The sequence below is a fragment of the Gambusia affinis genome, linkage group LG14 (assembly GCF_019740435.1).
Source record: "Gambusia affinis linkage group LG14, SWU_Gaff_1.0, whole genome shotgun sequence".
Classification (NCBI taxonomy): domain Eukaryota; kingdom Metazoa; phylum Chordata; class Actinopteri; order Cyprinodontiformes; family Poeciliidae; genus Gambusia; species Gambusia affinis.
In genome coordinates, this window is record NC_057881.1 from 1180378 (window position 1) to 1205842 (window position 25465).

General features: G+C 42.7%; 3 protein-coding genes across 10 annotated transcripts; 1 reads left to right on the top strand and 2 right to left on the bottom strand.

Moving 5' to 3' along the window:
- Positions 1–166: 166 nt before the first annotated feature.
- On the bottom strand, positions 167–4318 carry naxe (NAD(P)HX epimerase). The gene is made up of 7 exons (XM_044139556.1): positions 4243–4318; positions 3013–3202; positions 2831–2939; positions 1890–2000; positions 1705–1815; positions 1486–1633; positions 167–539 (listed from the first exon to the last, which is right to left on the bottom strand). Exons 2-7 carry the CDS (start codon positions 3186–3188, stop codon positions 340–342), a joined length of 855 nt encoding a protein of 284 aa, XP_043995491.1. The 5' UTR covers positions 3189–3202; positions 4243–4318; the 3' UTR covers positions 167–339.
- A 447-nt stretch (positions 4319–4765) lies between these two features.
- On the bottom strand, positions 4766–25420 carry LOC122844254 (lamin-A-like). Of its 5 annotated transcripts, XM_044139527.1 has the most exons (18): positions 25213–25419; positions 24757–24848; positions 24312–24422; positions 21583–21650; positions 15504–15592; positions 14532–14656; positions 13089–13439; positions 11278–11434; positions 11069–11194; positions 10315–10485; positions 9626–9751; positions 8644–8864; positions 7379–7652; positions 6378–6485; positions 6175–6294; positions 6040–6096; positions 5275–5472; positions 4803–5163 (listed from the first exon to the last, which is right to left on the bottom strand). In XM_044139527.1, the coding sequence occupies exons 7-18, from the start codon at positions 13424–13426 to the stop codon at positions 5128–5130; spliced, it is 1932 nt and encodes a 643-aa protein (XP_043995462.1). In that variant the 5' UTR covers positions 13427–13439; positions 14532–14656; positions 15504–15592; positions 21583–21650; positions 24312–24422; positions 24757–24848; positions 25213–25419; the 3' UTR covers positions 4803–5127. The 5 variants fall into 5 exon arrangements, with proteins under 5 accessions (XP_043995461.1, XP_043995459.1, XP_043995462.1 ...); XM_044139526.1 differs by lacking the exon at positions 14532–14656 and having other exon boundaries at positions 4766–5163; positions 5275–5469; positions 25213–25420; XM_044139524.1 differs by lacking the exon at positions 14532–14656 and having other exon boundaries at positions 4766–5163; positions 25213–25420.
- usf2 (upstream transcription factor 2, c-fos interacting) lies at positions 16939–24260 on the top strand. Of its 4 annotated transcripts, XM_044139545.1 has the most exons (9): positions 16951–17538; positions 17945–17988; positions 19141–19253; positions 19353–19472; positions 20335–20576; positions 20861–20919; positions 22334–22425; positions 22507–22635; positions 23544–24260. In XM_044139545.1, exons 1-9 carry the CDS (start codon positions 17501–17503, stop codon positions 23631–23633), a joined length of 927 nt encoding a protein of 308 aa, XP_043995480.1. In that variant the 5' UTR covers positions 16951–17500; the 3' UTR covers positions 23634–24260. The 4 variants fall into 4 exon arrangements, with proteins under 4 accessions (XP_043995478.1, XP_043995480.1, XP_043995479.1 ...); XM_044139543.1 differs by having other exon boundaries at positions 16939–17538; positions 22334–22635; XM_044139544.1 differs by lacking the exons at positions 16951–17538; positions 17945–17988 and having other exon boundaries at positions 18346–19253.
- Positions 25421–25465: the final 45 nt, after the last annotated feature.

The window sequence follows — 25465 nt, forward strand, 5'->3', positions numbered from 1 at the left end:
TCCTTCAGTGTTAGTTTTATTACTGCAGCCATAATGTTGAATTTGTCTCATATTTTGGTGTCATTTTAGTTTTTATGTTGAATATTTTAAGATTTAAACAGTTTCACACCAAATAAGTTGTTGTGTGGTTTTAACTGTAGAGGGCGCTAAACACTCAACAAACAGGAGGAGTTCAGGGAAACTTTATTTACCTCAGGAGCAACAAGAGAGCAACCAGAACCAAAGAGCTGCTGATCTGGAGGAGAAACTTCTGGATCACAGGAGGATCCAGCCAAAACGGGTCAGGACTTTTTCAGTGTTTTCAGAAATGAAGCAGAAGAAGCTGCGTTTCTTTTTAGCTCATAGCTGTAAGACGCAGTCTGTGCCGGGATACGGAGGCAGGCGGAGCTGGTACTTCCTGTCCAGGGCGGGCGGGACGAAGCGTCCTCCCAGGAAGTGGTACCGGCCTCGGAACAGGGAGGCGGATTTCTTCGGCGCGGTCAGAGAGACGAGCATGTCGGGCTGCAGGCCGTCGGCGCTGCCCTGCTCCACATCCCAACCTGAACCAACGGACAGAACCAGGATCAGAACCAGGACCAGAACCAGGATTAGAACCAGGACCAGAACCAGGACCAGAACCAGGACCAGAACCAGGATCAAACCAGGATCAGAACCAGGACCAGAACCAGGATCAGAACCAGGATCAGAACCAGGACCAGAACCAGGATCAGAACCAGGATCAGACCAGGATCAGAACCAGGATCAGAACCAGGACCAGAACCAGGATCAGAACCAGAACCAGAACCAGGATCAGAACCAGGATCAGACCAGGATCAGAACCAGGATCAGAACCAGGACCAGAACCAGGATCAGAACCAGGATCAGACCAGGATCAGGACCAGAACCAGGACCAGAACCAGGATCAAACCAGGATCAGAACCAGGATCAGACCAGAACCAGGATCAGAACCAGGATCAGAACCAGGATCAGAACCAGGACCAGAACCAGGATCAAACCAGGATCAGAACCAGGATCAGAACCAGGAACAGAGATGCAGACATAAAAACTAAATATTTGGAACTTTTTACTTCTTTTTCTTGTCATTGCAGAAAGAAACGTTGCCACTGAAACGTCTTCTGACGTTGAATGTTTGAGTTTATTTGTAGTTCAGATGGAAAGTTTTCATCCACAGTGATTCTAATCTTGGGTCCAGTAGACCCGGTTCGACTGGGTCCAGAACTCCATCAGCTGCTCCACCTCCAGCTGCTGAGGTTCTCTGAGTCCAACCAGAGGTCAGAGGTCGGTTAGTGTTCACACCTCACCAACCGAACTGGACTTTGACCACACAGCTGGACCCAGTTGGAACAGCTGGTCTAAACTCTTCAGATGTTTCATTCAGCTCTTATTTCCATTTTTGTAACTGCTAATATGAAGCAGTTTTAGGTTTAATGTTTCAGGAAGCTGATTGGCTGAAGCTGTGACTGACGCCATGTTTGTAGTCCCGACCTGATGGGATGTCGATGCTGGCGATGGGAACCGTGATCTTCTTCAGAACGTCCAGGATGGAACCGAACGGTTCCCGCACGGCGCCCTGAAAGCTGAAGCCAAAGATGGCGTCGATCACCAGGTTGTACGCCTCATCGATCACTTCCGCCTGACAGACAAAGCAGAGTCAGAGATCTGCGCCGCTCGGCGTCAGGCGGCCCGAAGCGATGAAGATCCAACCTCAGGCATGTCCGACAGGAAGGGGATCTCCATCTTCTCGCACTGCGTGGTCAGACCCTGGAACAGCGGCTTGCTGGGCCGCTTCGGGTACAGGACGCTGGGCTCGTAACCCTGCGGCGCGACACGACTCAGGAAACCCAAACATCGTCACCATGGAAACACGCATGGAAGGAAAAGTGACTCACAAACAGCTTGAGGTGTCGGGCACAGACCAGCCCGTCGCCGCCGTTGTTTCCTGGTCCACAGATCACCAGCAGAGACGGTCTGGCTTTGACCAGAGAGGACAGCGGGTACGCCTGCAGGGGGCAAAGGTCAAGAACCTGAGACAAAATGGAGGACGCTGTCCGTTACACCGGACCAAACGACCTCAGTTCATCAGGCAGAAAACCGTCTCTGCAGAACCTAGAAATGACCACGGAAACGTTAAAAGCACCAAACCCAAACAGGCAGAGGCGGACTCCAGTCTATCCGGGTCAAACCCAGTTCAACCAGCATCCTAACTGGGACCAGACCTGGAGCTGAACTGGACCCTGAACGCTGACGGAGCAGCACAAAATGTTATGGTTCAGCAAAATCCTTCACATGTGAACATAAGACCCTGAAAAATAAAAACCTTAGCCAAAGAAAGATTCAAAATGGAAGCTAACGCTAACCAAAAATGAATGGAAACGTAAAACAGATAAACATTTAGCAGCAGTTCACAATAAACTGCTAAAAAAGCTAGTGGAGGCTAATGCTGAACTGCTAGACATAAAGATTTAGCAGATGTTAACTGCTACACAAAAACATTAGTGGATCAGCTGATGCTAACCAATAAGACGACTGACTCAGGTTCTGATTCTGCTGCATATCGTCACTTTAAAGTTGTTTGAACGACCAGAGCAGAAAACATGATGTGACAAAAAGTTCATCCAAGTCATGAAAATAGGAAACATTTTATGGTAGCAATTAGTTTAAAAGGCTCAAAACGGCGTCCATCTTGTAAAATGGCCGTCATCCTGAAATTCCTCCTGAAGGGGGGTGGAGTCAGGTGGAAATGAGGGGCTTTTATTCTGAAATCCTGACACTTTCTGCCTGAAGCAGCTGAAAACCTGGATCTCCTGCGTGTTCCTGTGAAGGTTCTGACCCGTGTGACGGCCGTGGCGCAGCTGAGGCCGGCCAGCTCCATCAGCTGATCCACGCTGAAGCCGAACTCACTGAAGAGCTCCTCGTCGATCTTCTGGGCCTCCTCCTGCCTGCAGCGAGTCCAAAGCTCAGATTCACCTCACACACCCGGGTCCTCAGCACACACACTCTCTGAGAGCTCACCCGAGGTGTCTGACACCGTGGGCCATCGTAGACGCCGCTCTGCCCGACAAACAGTGGCTCCTGTAGCGGTCAGCTGCAGCGGACACAGAGCATGACCCCGCCTGAGCCAGAGAGGCCGCGCAAGGTCGCGAGGTCACCAGGAAGCCGAACCCCAGCAGAGCGCGGAGGTTCAGCATCCAGAGACGGATTCCTGGGAAGAAAACAGACACAAGCCGGTGAAAACCCATAAAATACTAAAGTTTCTCTCTAAATTCGGAATCTATTTTTATTATTTTAAATAAATAAAACGTGGAAAAATCTGCTAACGCTGATATGCACAGGGTTTGGCTCAGAGTTTTCTAATTCACCCAAAATACATTTAAAAAAAAAATAGATATATTATGATTCTAAAACAAAACAAGCTGCTATAAAAACTAAATAAATAAAAGCAACAAAGAAAATAAATTAAGGAAATGCTGAATAATACATTTTTGTCAAATGGTTTGCTAAATACAAAATATTTTAAAACGAAATGATTTATCAAAAAAAATCATTTTATTGACCAAAATGAAGAAATATTCGGCTTCTGCCTTCTTTTTAATTACAGAAAATGATCAATTAATGCTATTAAACCCTAATACATTAATAAGAATAAGGTTAAAAAAATACACAGGCATGTTGTATTAGGAATTAAAGAAATACTAAAATAAAAATATTAATAAAACTTTGTCAACTGCTTTGCTAAATATAAACAACAGATTTCAAAACAATTTAAAAAGAAAAACAGAAATTTCTAAATATTACTGATGTATTTCTTTTGCTTAGGTAAATCCAAAAATATGTTTAATGTAATAAAATAAATCACGCTGATTTGAAAATAAAAATATTTTATTTTGGAAGTGAGAGTGATAATAAATGATAATAATGACGTCCAGCTGCTATAAAAGTCCAGGTTTAAAAAATACACAAATAGAGAAAAAAATTAGAATAAACTTTTTATCAAATATAATAGTTTTATACATTAAAACGTAGTGTGCCCATTTTATTTCACATAACTTCTGTTATCACATCCCGTCTTTATAAACTCTAGTTTCCTGTTTGTTGATCTTCGGATGCTAACAGCTGTTAGCTTCCTGCTGCTCTCTTGAGTTTACCAAATATGAAATAACCAGAAACAATCTTTGATCATTAAATATGTTTTTCATTTTTACAAACAAGTTATACAGTGTTTAAAATAAACTCTGGACAAACCTGTAGCCTGGTGAAGATCAGCAGGTCTAAAGATTAGCCGCAGCGCTCTGACCGAGCAGAACACTTCCGGGTTCAGAACTACAAAACCAAAAAATAAAAGCTGCCATTTCAAAATAAAAGCTCGATAAGCGAAAACATACAAGCGAGCTGCGTCCCGTTTCAAGCTTTTTAGGACAACTTTCAATAAAAATCTAAGTCAAATCAGACATTTTAAAGTATTTTTCTTTCGTGATCAAACAATAAAATCATTTCTGCATTATTCATTTAAACAAAAAACAGATAAATATTTAGCTTGCTTATCTGCCTCTGAGCCAAAAGAAACATTTATTTTGTCCTAAAACAAAAATGAATATTAAGGCAAAGTTAAATTCCAGTCACTTTATTGAAAAATAAAATGTGATTTAATTTTTAAAACATATACTAGGAACCTTATTTTTATAGATTCAAACTAATTTTGTCTTGAGGAGCCCATTTATATAAAATCACATTTTAATGGTCCGCTAACAAAGAAAAATAAACAAAGTTTTTTAGAAAATATTGTTTTATTTATATCAGGAAAATACATTTTCTGCAGTTATGTAGCCCAGTTCAGCTAAAATAATGTTATTGATAATGAGAACTCAGATTTAACTGAAGCTAAAAGACCGGAAACAGAATAAAAAACATACAAAAACATTTTCTTAGTTTTTCTTAAAGGAAAAACTAAACTTTTAATCATAAGTCAAGTCTTATCTTTAAGCATGCATGGGTGCACTATGGAAATTAATATAAAAGTCAGAATTATTACTACCTGAAAAATGTTAAAAGTATAAAAAGAAAACTAAAAGCTAATACTTTCTACACACTACTCAGATAAAAGATAAACTTCTTCATTGGTCGACGTGTTCACATGATCGGACAGTTCTCCATCCTGGATCCAGTCTGGAAGAAAACACAGGTTTGAAAAGGTCAGAGAGAATGACTCAACGCTCAAAAGAGGCTCAAACAAAGTCCAGGAGCCTCTGAACACTGAAGTGATGGGCGGACGTCCACCTTGCGAGGTGTGCTGCTGCTGAACACGTACGACTGCGGCACCAATCCTTCAGAGATTCCTCCGCTGCGGAAGGAGCGGGACGCAGACGACACGGAGCAGTTGCTGGATTTGTCAGACGGAAGTCCGCAGGAGCCGCAGAGGACGGTCCGGCTGCGCAGGTTGTACTCGCCGTCTGCGCAGGTGCTGTGAGCCACCTGCTGGAGAAGACAGGAAATTCAACCACGTCAAATGAAGATTAAGAAATTGTTTGTTTTCACACCTGATAGCTCTGTACACTTGATTCAAAACGTCAACATTTGCTCCATTTCCGTCTGCTGTGGTTTTCTGAGTCAAACCAACCTTTGGCTGAAGACCAGGAGACATTTCTGCTGCTAGCGCCAACGACTAAGAGAAAAAAGGAAGTGGACTACAGCGCAGGGCATTCTGGGTAAATCCAACCAAAGCTAACGTGCTAGCTTAGCGCTAGCAGCAGAAATGTCTCCTGGTCTTCAGCCAAAGACTAAAGAGAAATCCTCCAACACTGAAATCTGACGCCTCCATCTTGTTTCCATCTGGTGAAGAAGGAAGTTGCTCTCAGTGTCTTCAGAGGTTTTTGTGTGGTTTCCTTCAGTGGTTGTTGGTGCAGCGCCCCCACAGGCCAGGAGGGGAACAGGTTGGTTTGACTCAGAACCACAGCAGATGATGGAGTTCTGGTTCTGAATCAAACCAAGTTTACTGGACTAACAGGTAGGAAACATCATAAAAGTTCGAGGTGTTCCTCTCACCATGTCTTCATCTTCATCTTCAAACTGAGTGCGGGTTACCTTCCTCATGGCCATCTCCTGGTAGGAAAACACATTTTTCATGAACTTACATGAACTCTGCAGCTTTAAAACCCAGCAGCTGCTGGTTTTCAGTACCTCTCCGTTGGCGCTGATCAGGGTGGTCTGGAACTGGTCTCCGGTTCCCCAGGAGCTCTGGGTCTTCCACAGCAGGTCTGAAGGAGGGTTGTGGACTCCTCCAGAGCTGGAGGCCCAGATCTGACCACAGCCAACATGACAGACAGTTAGAGCAGCTGAGAGCTGATTGGCTGGTTGGTGTGGAGCATAAAGATGACGCCTACCGTGACTCTCTGACCGGCCTTCAGGGTGAACTTAGCCGGGAACTTGAAGATGATGGGAGAGTTGGATCCGATCTGCCGCTTCAGCTGCCAGTTTCCCAGATTCTGGTCCTGCAGGACGGGCAAACAAATGGGACAGAACACATGAAGGAGGACTCAGAGAGGAGCAGCCTTCAATGGATCAGTGTCAACCGTTATTTCCACCAATAGGGGGCAGCATAATCAAACACAGAGACTAAAAGAAACAGCTCTGTTCAGAAAAATGGGTTTGAGTCAATAAAAACAAGCTTCTATCGTTTCAAGATGGCTGCCATTTTTAGGCCTTTTAAATCGATTATTGCCATTAATTGTTCCCCATTTTCATAACTTTTTGTCACATTACTTGTTTTTTCTTTGGTCATCAGATTCCAACAGCAGCAGAATCAGAACCGGAGGACTTTGCTGTTAGCGAGTTTCACACCAGTCGTCAGCTGGCAGGAGGTGAAGATGAGACAGACTGACAGACAGACGTCTGCATGGTTAGCATTAGCTGCAGCTCATTTTCATATGTGTTTAGCATTTTAGCGTTAGCGGAGATGATATACTTGTTTAGTGGATTTGTGTTCAGTGAACATAACTTTTTGTTTAGCGCTGTTCACCACTGCCGATTTTAGTGCAACCAAATATTCTCCATCTTGAAAAATGGCCGCCATCTCTAATTTTTCAGTACCAGTTTTTTTCCTTTGTTTGTTTATTTTCTGGGGATAGATGGGCTGTTGAGTCCTCACTGTGTTGCTTCTTGTCTTAAATCTGTTAACTTTTCAGCTCAGATCTTTTCAGTCTGGATGTTAAGAACCAGTTCACCAAAAACTAAAAAATCCAGCTGATTGAGACCCTGATAAATATCTGTTTGTGTTCACATCGCAGCATCATCAGTAAAACAGGTCAAGACTGTAGACAATAAAGAAGAGGGAGGCCAGGATGGATCCCTGAGGAACACCACCAGCTGTTTTCCACTCTCTCACCTCATCCGCCTTGTTGCTGAGTCGGACGTACTTCCCGTCCAGGTCCACCTCGTCCACGGTGACCCGCCCGCTGGCCGAGGCCTGCTGGGTGATGCGGGTGCGCGCCACGGCGCCGCCGGCGAAGCTGGACGCCTCGCTGTCGGTGTCGTTGTGGCGCCGCCTCTTCGCCGGGGAGCTGCGAGCGCTGCCGTGCAGCGAGCGGGAGTGGACCACAGAGGTGGAGGAGCGACTTCCTGTCACTCTGGTGGGAGGAGGGCTGGGGGACAGACGCAGCCTGCAGGGATCAGAGGAACAGAAAAAATCTAATCCATATTCCTGGAAACTCAATCCATTCAAAATGCTGAAAAATCGATTTTATTCAGCTTAATTCTTCTTAAAATTATATTTTTAATAATTCTTTGGTATTTTTTTATTTAAGAAAATGCCAGGCAGCATTGAAGGCAGCCAACCCAACATGACAGGTAATTTAATTTGCAGAATTTTATGCTCACACCATTTTTTTCTTTAAAGGAGCAGAATCACATAAAATGAACTTTTTTTAAACTCTTTCCTTCATGTTTTAAACCTGGAGTGTTGCCTCGATTTTTCATGTTTGATAAAACCTTTACTCTCCATGGCAACCATTCACCTGCTCAAAACACCTGGGGTACCTAGCCCCGCCCCTAAAGCTCAGCTCCTTCAGACTAGCCAGTCGCAATTAGCAAACAGCTGCTGAGCTCATTAAAGAAGCTGCTGCTCAGAGTAATGCTGATAAAAACGTTACGGCGTTAATAGAGGAGCCATGTTGGGATGACTTCATGGAGGCGGAGCTTCAGGAAGAACAGGAGCTTCTTAAAGAGACAGAGACCCAATCAGGAAGGAAGATTTCTTTTAAGTCAAATTCTATATATAAGTATAGCATTTCAATAACAACTGAAGGTAATATAGTTACTTGATTGTGCTATAAAATGGAAATATGTGCCTGGAAAATACATAAAAACCGCACCTTTAAATTCAAACTGATGGAATTTGGTTCAGTTTAAATCTGTTTTAAATAAATGTTGTTACACTAATGTCTTTTCCTCATCAGTCACATAATTTAACAGAATCTCCAGACTGAACAGAAAACTTGGTCCCTGAATGAAACATTGTTTCTGAATCTAATTGTGAGCCTGAACACTGACAGCGTCTGTAAAGTGTGAACTGATGAAATGAGGTGATGTTATGCAGCTTCAGCTCCCTCAGCTTCGCCTCGGCTGCTGCAGCACAGATTCAGCTGAAGCTACCTCTCCTCCTCTCCCTCCAGCAGCTTCCTGTAGGCGCAGATCTCCATGTCCAGAGCCAGCTTCACGTCCAGCAGCTCCTGGTACTCGTCCAGCTGCTGCTGCATGCGCTGCCTCATCTCCGCCATCTCCCGGTCCTTCTCCCCCAGCAGCCGGCGGGTCGTGTCCCGCTCCCGCGACAGGGCGTCCTCCAGCTCCCTCAGCTTCGCCTCGCGGGCCGCCAGCTGCACCACAGATTCAGATTCAGACTGATGGAGCCAAACGCCACCAGGGGGCCCCCAAGAGCATTTTGTAGTGATTGCACTGCCTGCACTTTTTGTTCCAAATTTTAAAAGCAAAAGACATCAGACTTGTTAACTTCTTCTCTGTAGATTCAGTGTTTGTCTGAAGTTGTGACTTTCACTAGTTGAATTTACACGTCATGCTTATTTTCTACTCTGAATCTCAAAATACTAATTAATTAGATCATCTTTGCTGGTTTGTTACGCCTGTAAGGATAAAATCAACAACCAGAAGTAACAGAGGTTTGACGTACGCTGCAAAAAACACAAAATCTTACCAGATGCTTTTTTGTCTAGTTTCTGGTGCAAATATCTTAGTGCACTGGAAATAAGATGAAACTGATTTATAAGTCGATATTTAGCCAGATTTAGGAGCTTGTTATGTCAGTAATTCCTTAACAGAGATGAAAAAGTAATAGTTCCACTGGCATGTAATTTCTCTGTTATTATTTACCCATGTTGTAGGAAACATGATCTAATTCCATCTTATTGCAAGTGTACTAAGATATATTCAAAAATACTTGGTATGATGTTGTTTGTGCAGGGCCAGCTAATTATGAACCACACCAATAACTGCAGGTATGTTGCAGACATAGTGCAGCGCGATGAAGCATCTGGTGTCGGCATGTTGGTATGGAGGGGAACCCCGAGTTGAACTCTGCCCAGGCCCCCAGAAGGCTTGCTGCGGCCCTGTTGGAACGGACCTGTTTCTGCAGCTGGCTGAGCTGGGCGGACGTGGACTCCAGGCGGATCCGGGTCTGCTGCAGCTCCTCGTGGGCGGCGCCGACCAGGTGGCTGCTCCTGTCCGCGGACTGACGGGCGTTCTCCAGCTGCCGGGCGGAAACAAGGTGGAGGATCCGTGAGAAACGACAAGGCTGGCTTCATTCAGCCAAAAAAAACCTTCTATGGAGCTAAAGCAGGGACATAAAGTTCATTTAAAAAAGAAACTGAAAAAAAAAAGATTTTAAACTGAAAAATATTTTCATACAAAATAAAATAAAATTTAAAACTGGAAAATTAAACTGGACTAGTTGTTTATGTTTTTTCAGTTCCATGTTGTTGTTTTTTTGTTGTTGTTTAGTTAAAATTATTTTTAGTTTCAAATAATTTTTCAGTTCACATTTTTCTTCCAGTTTCAAACTAATTTTCTTTTGGACAAATTTCATGGCAGTAATTTATCTCCATAAACTTTGTCTCCTCCCTGCATTACACTGATCTCTAGATCAGCTTTAAGATTTTATGCATCAGTATAAAATCATAATTCATGTTGTCTTCTGGTGTTTCAGGTGCAGAGATGATTTCCAACAGAACGTCTGGTCTGGCCTTTGACTAGGCCATTGCAACACCTTGGTTCCGGTCTCGTTTAGCCGTTATCCTGCAGGTTTGGACCAACCTTGGTGTTGTAGGTCTTCTCTATCTCCTCCTTGTACAGTTTAATCTGCAGCTCATGCTGGCTGCGCATTTCTGCCAGCGCTTCGGCCAGTTTGCTCTCAAACTCCTGCAGGTGGCCGTTATCCAGCTCCACCATGCGGGACTCGTGGCGACGCTTCGTCTCCCGCAGCTCCTGCAAAATAAAAACCAGATCCCACCTCTGAACATGAATGAGTAAAAAAATACACAAATATAAACTTAAATAAATAAAATCTAGTAACTACTATTACTATGAGCTACTAACAAGTAAAAACAAAATGAATAAAATAAAAATGGAAATATTTAAACAGTTAAAATAACAATAATCACCATTTTTATTATTCAACAAAAACAAATGGACATTTTAAAAAGATAAATAATATAATTAAGTAAATTTTAAAAAATTAAATAAACAAATAAAAGATAAATTAAAAATAAATTAGTAAAATGTAAAAAATAAAATAATAAATTTAGTAAAAAATAAATATATAATTATTCAAATTTAAAAATGAATGCATTTATAAAGAAATAAACCAAACGTATAATAAATATATAGCCAAATAATGGATAAAATAGTTATTGTAAATTAAAAAATAGAGACATTGATTAAAAATGAATGACTAAAATATAAAAATAAAAAATAATGGAATGTAGTGAAATAAATAAATCCTATTTTTCATTTTTAAAAAATAAATAAATATTAGTATGTGACCGGATCATCCGGGAGGAAGTTGAACCTCAGAGTAAAGGTTCTTCTGAAAGTCCAGCTCCTCCTTCAGCGTCTGGATCCGGTTCTCTCCATCCACCCTGCGCAGCATCTCGTCCTGCAGCTGCTTCTTCGCATCACCCAAACCGGCTTCCAGCTGGGACAGAAAACCCCATCAGAACCTGACGATCCAACAACATCCGCTCTGACGCAGCCGCAGGGCCACCGTCTGCATCCTACCTTCGCCACCTGGGCCTTCAGGTCCCGGTTCTCCACATCCAGGCTGCGTTTCTCCCCCAGAGCCGTCGTCAGGGAGGCGTCCTTGGAGTTCAGCAGAGCCTCCAGGTCTCTGAGTCTCTGCAGGGCGGCCGCCAGCTCCGACTCCTTCTTGGTGTTCCTGCAACGACGCAAACAGCCGTCTGACTCTGAGGTGCAGGCAAGGCTCTGCAGAGAGCATCCGGTCCGGTCCGGTCCGGTCTGATCCGATCTGATCCAATCCGGTCCGATCTGGTTCGGACCGATCCGATCTGGTCCAGTCCGGTCCGGTCCGGTCCGATCTGGTTCGGATCCACAACCTTCTGGAAGAAGCTGTTGAAGCTGGGATTGTAAACTGCGGCCATAAAGTTTGATCAAAAGAACAATTTGAAACTGTGAAAACATTTTTTTTAACTGAAATAAAAGTTTTAAAACTGAAAAAAAAAGAACTGAAACAGTATAAAATAAATTTATATTTTCCAAAAGAGAAATCTTCAAAAACCAAAAATCTGATTGCGCGGTACTAATTCCATAATATCTATCTACTACCTACCTGTAGCTATGTTTGTTACGCTTAATTGTAACTAATGTTGTTGCAACGGAAAAAAAACTATGAAAAGTGTAAAAGTTTTTTATTTATTTCCACACCGAGACGCCTGAAGCCTTACTACATGATAAAAATACAAGCAGCTCTATTTTTAACCCAGCATAGGCACAGAGTGGGAGGGGAGCCAGGCCCCGCCCGGCCACCCCTCAGCTCCGCCCCTGTAGAACCAGAACCAGAGGAGAGCCTTCGCTGCAGATGACTCACCGTCCACGGCGCTGGTCCCATGAATCTGGTAACCACAAGCCACAGCCGCTAGTGTTTAGTTGTCATGGCAACAACTTGGCCCAACCAACACACACGCAGACACACACACATTCACTCAGGTTTTCCCAATATTTATGGAAAACTGAGCAGGAAAATGTGCAGCCGGAGACTCTGCCACGTATATAATGATGAAGATGGAGGAGGAGGAGGAGGGGAAAGAGTTAGTCAGCGGGGTCTGGATGGGGCAGGACGGAGCCGAGGAGCTGCACACATTACTTCACTCTAATTCTAGTGTAAATATAAATTTATGGATTAAATGTTAGCATGTCTGTGCAGAAATGAGTAAAAAAAACAACAACAAGAAATGGAAATAAAACTTGATAAACTATATGAAAACCAGTAGCATATCAGTAAAACAAGATGAAGATTTAAATCTACTAAATTATGCAATGTTAGCTTTTAGTTTAGCAGCATCTGCTTCATTCAGCAGCCATTAAGCAAACCTTCAGGCTCTCCAATGTCTCATGATCTTCACAGACATAAATAATCTTCTGTGCCTACTAAACATTTTGTTCACAGAAACTCCCATGAAATGTTTTGTATCTGTGAATTTATTTCTGGGTTTAATAAATCCCTTTAATAAGGGGTTTATTAATAAAACTGATAACTAGATGTTTCTGCAGCCGTTTCTGGGGAAACTGGGTTGTTTCTGAACGTCAAGCTTTGTCATTTCTGCTGTTTTGATCGAAATGTTTCAGTTTTAACTGTAAAAATGTCAATATAACAAACAAGCAGGGGCACGTTTAGCAGATTTAGGGCCCCAGGTGCAGCAGGGAACCTTTAAATAAAATGAGGTCCAACTTTTACTGAGTTTTTCAAGTTGAAAAAAATCAACTGAGATGGGAACTGATCTTAAAATGTATAATTCCTCTGATGAATATATTGTGACATCTTTCCTTGTACCGGAGTGTGACTATGAACCCACCTGGCCTTCAGCTCCTTGTGGTCCTCCCTCACTTTGCCCAGCTCCAGCTGGAGCCTGGCCCGCTCCTTGGCCACCGAGTCCAGAGTCTGCCGGGCGTCGGCCAGCTCGGTCTCGTAGGCGGCCTTCAGGCCCGTCAGCTCCCGGGTCACCTCCGTCTCAGACTCGGTGATGCGCAGACGCAGGCCGGCGTTCTCCGCCTCCAGGAAGCGCACCTTGTCGATGTAGACGGCCAGACGGTCGTTGAGGTTGCAGAGGTCCTCCTTCTCCTGCAGCCGGGTGATGCGGTTGGGGGACAGCGGGGTGCTTCCGCCTCTAGGAGTGTTTTTGGGTGTCGCCATTTCACCGTAAAGCCTGTTGATGAGAAAACGTCAGCTTAACCCTTAATGCCTCAATCCATATCCAATAGTGTAAAATACTATTATTATGTTAGATGTTAATTACCCAAAAATGGCACTTTGCATTAGTGTAGATTTAGCTATGATGCTGATTAGCGACACTAGGCTCTTAAGGAGTAAAACAGACTGTTCAATATAACTATGTACATTATTTTATTGATGCTATTTCCAAACAAGACTATGAAATTGAGTCTAAATATATACTGTTACACATCCAAATCTCAGCTTTACAAATTCCATTTCAACATATATTGTTGACAGTGGTTGGTTTCCGTCTTACAGTGTTTTCAGTTCAGTTAAATACTGAAAAATCCCTTCACTGTACTTTTCTAGAAGCTTATTTCTCTTTCAAGATAAAAATTACACATGCTTGTGAAAAAATTATTTGTCAATATTTAGATATTTTTCTTGTTGATTCAAAGGTAAATAATCAAAATACCTGCATATAACCTGCCTTTTCTTGACATACTGCTTATTAATATTACTACTTCTCATTACTCATTTCCTTTCTCTAGCTGCCTAGTGTCGCTAAAAAGCTTCAAACCCAAAATTAGAAGCAACTTAGAATTTTGGTTCCATGTTCTAAATCTTATTATATAAAATGTAGAAGATACTAGCCAACCTGAATATATTTGTGTTGCAGAACCTAGCTCAGGGTTCAGATTATCACTGAGTTTATTGGCTCAATGCGTGAACAAGGTGTAGTTCACACTTTGACCACTAGATGGTGTCAAAGTGCCTCTAAAAGCATTCTGAGAATGAGAGGAATATAAATCAACCAGCATTAGTTGATTCATCCCCTTCATGAAGCTAATTAGCTTCACTAAGTTAATTATTGATAATCTTCTTTTAATTAAAGTTTTGTCCAGGGGAAAATCTCACATCTTTGATTTAAGGAATAGATCCTGAATAAGTTTCTAAGTACATCTCTGTTCTCTTCAGTGTACGAAACACAAAGTACCTCATTAATCCAGAGTCATGGGAGGGGTCAGCGACTCCACCCTAAAATGAAAAAATGCAGCATCGCTGCACCAAAAGTTGGTTTTACCTTTTTAAAATCCTGCTAGACGAAGAGGAAACTACTCGTCGATCTTCTCCAACTCGTTTGCTGGTTCTTCTGAGTGTCTTCGGACCGGAGCGCTGTTCCCTGCCTGCTGGTCTGTTACTGAGCGTCTGCAGATGGATGCGAGTGCCCGTGTAGGAAAGAATGAGATGGGTGGAGAGGAGGGAGGCTGGCCCCAACTTTGGCACTTGGTAGGTGGTTGTTCTGAATGGATGAGTCACCAGGGCTCAACCAAACACAGGATGGAGTTTATAATTACACTAACTGAGTCAGCACGAACTGGAAACAATCCTCCTGCTGGAGCACTTGGATTGGATTATTCCAGTTTTTTCTCTTTGAACTCCGCTGTAAAGTTTATTTAACAGAGACTGAAATGAAACATGGCCACACCTCCTACAGCAGCAGCCATCCTCAGCAGTGGAGGAATTTACCTCCACTCTTCAGTGCTGCTTCAAACCAGCTCCCACCACAGCGTTTCAATCAGACCGACGTCTAGACTTTGACTAGGACATTGCAGAACCTTGAAGGTTCTGCAGCAGAATGTCTGAAAGGACAAATGTCCTTTCGGACATTCTGCTGCAGGTCTGCTGATGTTTGGGATCACCAGACACTAACGTCATGTTGAAGCTCTTAAAGCTGCAGAAACTTTTATAAAACTTATTGTTTACATATTTGTTGAAGCCGTCAACATGTTATGACAATAAAGAATCAAAATCCATCTCCTGCCTTCTCCCAGTGCTAACTGGAAGCAACCAGTGCTTTGCATTAATATTTTTTATGTTTATTTATTATCTGGGTTTACCGTTGGTGAGCTAATGTGTAATATATCTATATTGTGTATTTGTTACAGTTTTTAAATAGACTTTTATGCATAGATTGTATTGTTGTAGGACTATTTTCAACCTTTGTGGAAATAAATAATTATTTGTAAAAAGTAATAATCCATGTCGTCCTGACCTGGACATCTGGACCTCCATCTCAGGTCCAGTTTCTTCCAGACTGGGAGAGTATCTGGTTCACAGAGCAGGTCTTCTGTCCTTCAGAGTCTGAAACAGAAACCATGACTCTCATCCAGAGTCCAGACCACATTCACCCAGCTGCTGTATGCAGGAGGTGGAGTTGGGATGGTTTAGGGATCTGGAGACTCTGCAAAGTTCAGTAAACCCAGAGAGAATGTTCTTCTGTTTCCTCTATCAGGGTTCATCCATGTCTCTGCTGGTCTGTCCTTCTGTATTCTCTGGCTTAAATCTAGTTCTCTGTGTTTCAGGAGCCATAAAGAATATCACTGCTGATATAAGAAATACTCTAGTAGATTTGCTTTAATATTAGTATTGATGTATTTGGATGATCTGGTTTCTCTTCCACTGTTCTGAGGAACAAATGTTGTTTTTGTTGAAATCAGTTACAAATAAAATGAATTGAACTTGCTTTTGTTTTGTTTCTATTGGGATCCAAAGAAGAAACTGAAACTAACATCAACTTAGAACTGATACTGTTTTCTTCCCAATTATTTAGATTTTGGTCAGAAAAATTTATATTTGCTGTTTGTTCTGGCCTTCTTTATTACTGCAATAAACGGTGAGTTTTGTCATCTAAAGTCAGAAACATTTCTTTCAGAGTGCCTCATAGGATGCTGGAGAAGATCAGATGCACACACAGCGACAACAGGAGCAACAATCTGGCCTGAGTTAAAGTTTATCACATTTAGCCTAAAGATCAGGTTCCCTGACTGGTGAAACAAATTTACTGACTCGTGTTCTGTCAGTTTTTAAAACAAGATTGTTGTAATATACATTTTTTATTACATAGTTGCTTATGTTTAATAAATTACTATTATAAAACAGAAAACCATCGTGTTACGAACAACAGACCGAGTTTTGACAGAACCCCGGGAACAGAACCGACCCAAACTGCCACTAACAATATGGCGGCGGCGGCGCCCTGTTTGCTAATCTTCTCTCTCCCCGTTGTGCTTGCACTTCACCGCCATCTGGTGGCGCTTTTAATGAACTGCAGCTTGTTCGGCGATACGCCCTGCAGCCATGTAATGTGTCCCAACTTTGCCTCCTAAAACCTGAATCTTTACCTCCAACAGAGCTGAAAACACGCCTGATGCCCAGTAAATTACTAATATCGGTTTAGTGTTCGGTTGGGACTTAAAATGGACCCCGGCAGTCATAAAACTGGGCCGTGAGGAGCTTTTTCCTGGCAGACATGGCTGGTTTTTGTCATGTGGTTTGTGAGAAAACCCGTATTGGATCTCTGTGGTCACCTGAGTGAAGAAGCTAAAAAAAACCACTGATGAGCGGAGTGTCAGCGAATTAGTGTAATAAAACACGCCGAGTGGGTTTGTAGAAAAATATTCACTTGTATATACGAACAGAAAGCTCACAATCCGAGAGAAAATCCGTTTTATTCCACAAAAACCCGCAAAAACAGCAACAGGAACCGATTCTGAGCCTTAAAATGGGTTGAATCAGAGTCACGTGGTTACAACAACACAATCTTATGTTTTAGGCATAAAAATGAACAATTAAGGATTTAAAAAATACTGGTTTTATGCCGTCGAGAGGAGCGCAAAGGAGTCCACTCCGCGTCTTATTGGGCGCATTAAGAGTCGCAGTTTTGGCGCAGAAACAGCCGCAGAGCTCTTAGAGGACGGCGAGGACAAAAAGATCCGGTTCCGTGTGTTTTCAGCCAGGATCCGGCTTCTGTTGGCGCTTCCAGCCGCTATAAACCCGTTAGAAGCGGACCGAACCCCGGGTCGCAGCTCTTTCTCGGTCTGCCCGATCACAGCGCCTCCTCAGCGGCCTCCAGCTGCGCACCTGCCCGCTCCGCGGCTCACGTGTCCCGGACTGTCTTCCTCACATGACCCGGGTGTTTGTCCCCGTGATCAGCGCCTCCATCTCCGTCCATCCGAGCTGCTGAAGTTTCTTACATCCTGGGAAGGCTTGATGGAGATGCTGGAGCAGAGCCTGGAGGGCTCGGTGAGGTGAGAGGCGGCTGCTCCGGTTCTTCCTGCCCGCCCTCAGGCGCTCTGCCTCGGCCTTAGTCAGGCTCCTCTCCCGGAGCAGCTCAGCTTTTTAAAACCGATTAAATTCGCCTTTAAGTGATGCTGGATCGGTGTGTATGTGTGTGTGTGTGTTTGGGGGGGCTTTTATTAAAACTGCAACCACTTACAAGAAATATTTTTATTTTATCTAAGAGAGAATAATCATAATATTGAGCTGCGTCTATTTTCAGCTCCTTTTGCACAAACTTGATTTCATTGCAACCCAGTTCCAGATTCGTCCACCTGGTGGCGCTATGCAACCTCTGCTAATATATTTTGGAGTTTTTCTTTTTGTTGTTCATTTCAGGTTGAAGCTGATTCCTATCTTTTCCTCTTCGTGTTTCAGTCACGCCAAACAGGAAACAGAAGAAGTGGTGCAGCTGCAGGAAGGTGAGGAGCTCCACATGAAACGGCTCATCTGCTGCTTTTCACTTTGAAAACAACAGAATCTCAAATAGTTTCTGGTTTTATTTGGTAAAAACATGAATGCAGTCAGAGTTCATCTCATGCAGTCTCACAGCCTGATAGTTCTGCTATTCCTTCTAACCCCTCACAGGAGCGTAAAGAGTTATTTATAAGACACAAATCTGATTATTTGTCTGTATGAAATCTGAGATCGTCTCAAAAAACCCATTAAATTAATGACATTTAAAGGATTTCACGGTGGGGGGGATATTTATCATATATTTATCATCACAACTTAATAATCTGAATTCCAGTTTAAAACGTCCATCTGGGGAGTTTGGAAATAGCGTCTGTATTTGCCTTGACTGCTGACTAAGAAGAAGAAGCTGTTAATTTGTTTTTAAATTGTTTTTACAATAAACATCTGGATAAATATTCAGACTGTATCTCTACAAACGATTGATACAGTCCAATATTAATGATTGGATTTATATTTTCCAATCATTTCCTCCAGATGAACACTGTGGCCTTCTGCTACAACAAACCCAATAAATGTTTACATACATGCTGTTTACAGTTTTACTTGCCTTAAGTCACTTTTCTTATCATATTTTGCGGATAGTCTGTCTTTTAAATACAGAAATAAACATGCACGATATTAGAAATACATAAAATTGTAATTAATAAAACAAATACCTTATTGAATAAAAGTCTAACAGCATTTCTTCATCTGTAAAATCCTAGCTCAGCTGATGTTGATTATTTATTGGATTAATATTTTTATTGTAAAAAGTTACAGAATCTGAAGCAGGTGAAGCTAAAACTGAATCTACAGACAAAGAAATGCAAAATTTTTATCATTTTTGCTTTGCTGTTTTTTTATTCTGTATACTCCAGTTAATAATTAATTGATCATTAAATTATCTGATGATTATTGATTCCGCTGTGATCCACCTTGATGCTGAATTTCACCAGTGTGTGACATAAAGGATATTTCTGTTCTGTTCCAACATGGCGGCTCACTGCACATTATGGCGTCATCCTCGTGTCGGTGTGAGGAATACTCACATCTTAAGACTGTTTGGAGAACATGGTTGTTTATGCTTTCCGAGTGTCAGGAACTCGTTGTTTCTGCAGGAGAAACTGTCGGGACGGATGGCCAGGCGGTCACCATCACCAGCGTCCCCCAGGCTGCCTTCACGGACCACGGCGTTCAGTACCAGTTCCGCACCGAGAACAACGGCGGACAGGTCAGGCGGACGAGTTTCTGTTTTCTGGTTTTGCAGCAGACTGGAGAACAGACGGTTCTCGCTTGCAGAACGAAGATTAACTCTGCGCTCCGTCTGCAGGTGACCTATCGGGTGGTTCAGGTAACCGAGGATCAGTTGGAAGCGACGGCGGAGGCGACCGGCGCCGTCAGCGTCGTCTCCGCTGCTGCGTTCGCTGGAGCTCCTCAAGCCGTGGCTCAGGTGGGTCAAGAAACGACCCAGACGGCCGTTACAAGGTTCTGGATCAGAGGTTCTTCTTGAAGGACCGTGATTCCTCCAGGAACTCATCTTCATCACAGCTGGTTAAAAAGCTAGCTGCGCTAACCATCAGGAGGAGGATCGGTTTTCAGATCCCTGTACAAGAATATTCTGGAAGAATAGGATTTCTGTTTTACATTGATTTTGTTCAATTATTTATAATGTGACCTTAGTGATCCAGAACGTTTATATGTTGTTAACTGTTTTATTATTTATGATAAATATCAAATTTACACCTCCAAACATCTGGATTTCCAAATTTTCTGATCTTCAATTATATACTGAACTCAATATGAAATCCTTAAAATCAAGTTTAAATACTAAAATTCTATGAATAATTTAATTTTGACATTATAATTTATATGTAGTAATGTTTATATTTTGTTCTATGTTTTAGTTTCTTGTTTTAAAGGAAGTTAGTGAGAGAGAATAAAACACATGAGGAAAGGAAATGGAAATGCAGTCTTTGGCCCCTTCAAAATAAGAGCATGAGCATAACTGGCTAACTACTTGAAGAAACTTCAACACAGCTGTTATTCAACTGATCATTTACAGTTTAACTTGGGGAGAGACAAGTGCATAAAATATTCTTTTAAAGTTAACAAAATGCAAAGCTAATAGTTAGCTCTGCTATTAGCATTTCCCGCTGCGCATTTCCCAGGAGATCCCAGTCAGGCTAACAGATGATCAGGTTTTAGCTCCAACCAGCTGATTCCCAGAAAGCTAAAGATGGCCGACCTGCTGGAGGATTATCTCTGGAGAACATTCCTGGCTGTCCTGACCTCCTCCTTCCTGTCACATCCAGGCGGTTATCCAGAACTCCTTCAGTAACGGAGGCAGTCCAGGTGGGGACGCCGTTGGAGGAGAAACGCGTTTCGCTTATTTTCCCGCGGCCGCCGTCACCGACGGAACGGCGGTGTCGGTCCAGGGCGCCGACCCGGCCATCACCCAGGCGGGAGGCCAGTTTTACGTCATGATGAGTCCGTCGGAGGTTCTGCAGACGGCGAGTCCTCGCACCATCGCACCCAGAACGCACACCTACACCACGTGAGTAACCTTCCGTCCTCCATCTCCCAGAAACCGCGCAAAAGGTCAGGAGGCCAGCATGTGAAACTCTAACTTCTAAGGTGGCAATCCCAGGTCCATCCAGGTGAAAATATCAGGGGACGTTTAGTTTTCCTTCGATCCTGACGGTGAAACGGCTCTGGTTGCAGTTACAGACGTCAGGTTGCAGTTCAGGCCTCCCACCACCAGGTGTCGCCCTTGTGCGGCTACAGGAGCTGTAAGTTTCCTCTCTAACCCTCGTTTGAAACGGTTTCCTGTGTTTCCAGGAAGGTCGACGGTCCGCGGGCCCCCAGAGACGAGAGGCGACGAGCTCAGCACAACGAAGGTTCGTCGCTTTTGCTCCACTGAACAATTCCTGAACTTTTCTCCGAGTTTGGATGTAAATTAAAGCAAAAAAATATTCATCCTCCTTCAACTGTTTTTTACATTTCATCTTGTTCCAATATTAAAATATTTACTAGGATTTTAAGAGACAGACCAACACAAAGTAGAGCTTAGCACTGAAGTGGAAGAAAACAGAACCGTGGTCGGTCCTTGATATTCTTGAAAATCCTTGGAGGTTTGGAAAGTGCTTAATATTTTGTAGTAAAGTGCAACCTAAGGTTTGATTAAAAGCCCGAATTTGTAAAGTGTTACTGCTGAACGATTCTAAAAGTTATTTTCTTCCCTATCTGAAGTTTAATCAGACTAAATTTCTCTTGTTTCAGGTCAGTTATGGCCTAATTACCAAAATTATTTCTATTTGCTAAATGCCAGAAAACGTTTGTTCAGATTTCTTTGTAACTTCCTTGGACCAGTATCGAGTGAAATTTAAAACTTAGTGTATGAAAAATAGATTTTTTATATTCCCTGCTGTAGAATGTGGAATATTATCTCAAGATATTTATAACAGTAATAAATATGATAATATTGTGAATTAAAACTTACTTTTAGTTCATTTTCTTTGTTTTTATTGCCTAAGTGGAGCTGAAAACATTTGAAAACTTACCATGAAAGTCCAGAGTCCTGTTTTCAGATGAAAGTGTTTTTTCTGCGTTTCATTTGTAAATCCAGATTCTGGAGGAAAAGAGGAAAGAAACAAAGTGACGTTTCCACAGCCGACGTTAAAAAACAAAACATTAGTTTTCCTTTGATCCAACCCAAAGAGCCATTTAACAACCAGTTTTATTTGTATTTATAAGTTTTAGAATCAAGGAAATAAAACTTTTGAGAGAACAGAGGACTGATACATTTTCTTCAATGCAATATTATCTGTGGAAAATGATTTATTATAAAAAGTAAATTTTCCAAACTAAGAAGAAGATGTATCGTTATGTTTTTGTCATTCTGTTGCAAAAACTCAACAAAATTTCTCCTGAAAAACAGACAAACTTGCATTAGTTACAATTTAAAAACAGGAAACAGCCCAATATTATCTCTTGTTTGGTCAAAGGTGTAAAAAGGTAATTTCATTTATTTAGCACATTTCCAGCAACAAGGCAGTTCAAAACGTTTTAATCAACTTTCATTTGTTCAGTCAGTGAAATGCGGAGAATAAAAATAAATGACAAAGAATCTGAAACTAAAGTAAAATAAATAATAAAGCACAGAACTAGACTGAATAGATCTGCAGTGATGGATCGGGCAGATTGATCTAGAATTTTGTTCAATACTGGGATTGATATAGATATAAATATCGGATCAGTGCATCTCGAATAGAAATAATCTGTAACTGAAGTTAAAGGTTCTTTTTGTTGCAGTGGAGAGAAGAAGACGAGACAAGATCAACAACTGGATCGTCACGCTGTCGAAGTTGATCCCGGACTGCAGCGTGGACACCAGAACCGGAGCGGTGAGTCTGCCGGCGCCGACCCGACCGGCGCCGACCCGGCCGGCGTTTCTAACGATGCGTGTGACTCTGTGTGTCGCTCAGAGCAAAGGAGGCATCCTGTCGAAGGCCTGCGACTACATCCGAGAGCTGCGGCAGAACAACCAGCGGCTGCAGGACGGCTACAAGGAGGTGGAGCGGGTGGAGATGGACAACGAGCTGCTCAGGCAACAGGTGACCGTGGAGCCGGCTCAACTAGGGGTCAAAGGTCACTGGGTCCAAATCCAGTCCAGCTTCATTCACAGCAAAATCCACAAGTTTACATACATGGTGTTCCTCTGAAGCCAAATCAGAACAAACTTTCCAGATTTAGTTGCTCGCTGTTTGGTAGCATTAAACCTGTCGCAATAATAAATATTGCTGGCCGATTAATTGCCCCAGAAGTTATTGTGATAAATGATAATGTTGTTTTGAGACCATTTTCCAGTCATATAATGGTAAAGGCATATTAATGCAAGAGATAACTCAAAGATCAATTCTAGAAGACGTGAAATATCCAAAATAAATAAAACAAAAACAACAAATAAAATGAATTATGAGCCAAATTATCCTCCATAGAAAACAAAGTGCTAGTTGATAAAAAAAACTGAAGACTTATCATCCAGTTTCAAAATAATGGAAATGATTGCGCTTATTTAAATCTGTCATGTAATTGATTGATTTATTGCTTATTGTAATGTATTTACTCTGCCGGGAGCCAGAACCTGATCATGAAGAGTTTGTTGGTTCTTTACAAATGGTGTAAACATTGACAGGGTTAGGGCTGTGAAGTTCCTCCATGGTGTTTAAACTCTTCAGGTTCGCTGAGTGATGAATTCTGTCAAAATGAGTTCAGAGGATCAGAGGCAGTTTGTCCACATCGTCTGACGTGTTTCCGTTCTCATTCCCTCGTCAACCCGACAGCAGCCATTTTGTCCATGTGCCTTTCTCATTGGTCAAGAGTGTCAGTGTATTTTCTTTCTGCTGGTCTCGAAGCCATGGTTCATCTGGCCTACCAAGATGGCGGCAGTCATTCCCGGTTCAGACGTTTTGCTTCAGATCTTCTTGACGAGGCGGTTGAGAGTTTTGGTGTTTGGTTTCAGATGGAGGAGCTGAAGAACGAGAACGCTCTGCTCCGAGCTCAGCTGCAGCAGCACGGCGTGGAGGTCAACGGGGACGAGACGCCGCAGTGAGCGCTGGACCCCGCAGCGTCAACACGACCCCCTTCATCCCCGGTGGACCCGAGCCGGACCCGGAGCGGGGACGGCGCCGCCTCCTGCCCCGACAGTTCTTCATCTGCACACGGCTCCCAACCTCCTCATCTCGGCTTCTTCCTGCACTCCGGCCTCCTCGCGTGTGAAGCTACTGGTCGTGACCTGAACGTTGAGCCGCCGCCGGACTCTGACTGGACTCTGACCGGGCCGCCGGACTCTGACCGGGCCGCCGGACTCTGACGCAGTTGAAGGCTTTTATTTTTAGATTTTTTGTTGTTGACGTAGCTCAGGTAACGGGACGTGGAGAACCTCGTCCCGTTGGGTTTGGTCCCGTTGGGTTTGGTCCCGTTGGGTTTGGTCCCGTTGGATGAAGTGTACAGAAACTGATCTCTCAGACGATTTTTAGCATTTCTGCTCCGTCTGCTGGGCATTAACTGATGCCGTTAGTAGAACCTCGCCTTGGGGAACCAGGACTCCTCGATCTGGGATCAGCTCCTCCAACCGTACTGACGACTAGCGAGTTTCTGTTTACACTGAAAGTCACGGCGGCTTGGACACAGAACCACTGGCATGACTAATCCTGACACAATAAAACAGACGTATTTATGTCTGACTCAATTTCTCTCCAAGTTTTCAGGAAAAATACAATATGATCACCGTCTGGCTGAAGATGACCTTTGACCCATTCCTGTGTTGATGGACAGCAACAGTTGCTTCTCTGAGGTCATTGCTGATGTCTTTCCCTCTTGGTGTTGCATTAGGTGAAACCTTTGAATTCATTTAATTAGGAAACAAACTATTTACTTTCAGGTTTGGTTCAGTAAGTCCAAGATAAACATGAAAAACATCATTTTTATATTATTCATGTAATTGCTGTCTGATTGTAGACTGCACTTTCATTTTAATTTAGTTTATTTATATAACACCAATTCACAATAAATGTCATCTCAGTGCACTTTACAATAATCCGATCACACTTTCTTTCCAATTAGTCCGAGTCATCAGTCGGTGTGTTTTGCTCAGTTTGTTATTCAAATTAGTTTTGAAAAGTTTTCTAATTCTTCTGGTTGAACATGCAGCGACAGTAGAGAGGAAAACTCACCTTTAACAGGAAGAAACTTCCAGCAGAACCAGAACCAGGCTCAGTGTTGGCGATCATCTCTCACCACCGACTTGGGTTTTAACTAAACAGAACTGATGCACAGAAAAACCCAAAAGCACTGATTCAGGAAGTAATAAAAACTAGTAGGAGAATGAAGCAGAGCAAAGAAAATGGACAATCAGTCCACAGTAAAGAATTTAACATCTAACTCAGAAATGCAGAAAGATGCAATCAAAGATTAAACTGAATTTTGAATTTTAAAACTAGTGTTTAATCACTTGATAACTTCCAGTCCATCATTGTGATATCTGTAGAAATCGTATTTGTAAATGGTGGATCTAAACACAATGTCACCGGTTCACAATTTCCAAATTTGGCCAAATAAAATCCTCCCGAGGCCCGCAAACGGCCCGCAGGCCAGACATTGAACACCAGTTGATCAGACCGGATGCCTACCATAGCATAGCAATGAACAGATTAGCTTGTAACCGTGTTCCAGAGCTAATGTCGGCGCCTCTCCATTAGTCAATGTTCTGAATGGTCCATAAAACCCAAACTGACCGAACCTGGGTCTTATTCTTCTGTAGTCGCTCGGTTTTGGTCTCATAAACGGATTTAAATAATTTACTCGGCGTCATGGCGTCTCTCTCTGTGTCGGTTGGTTGCCTGGAAACGGCTCCCGCGCCTGTGGCCGTTGCTATAGAAACGC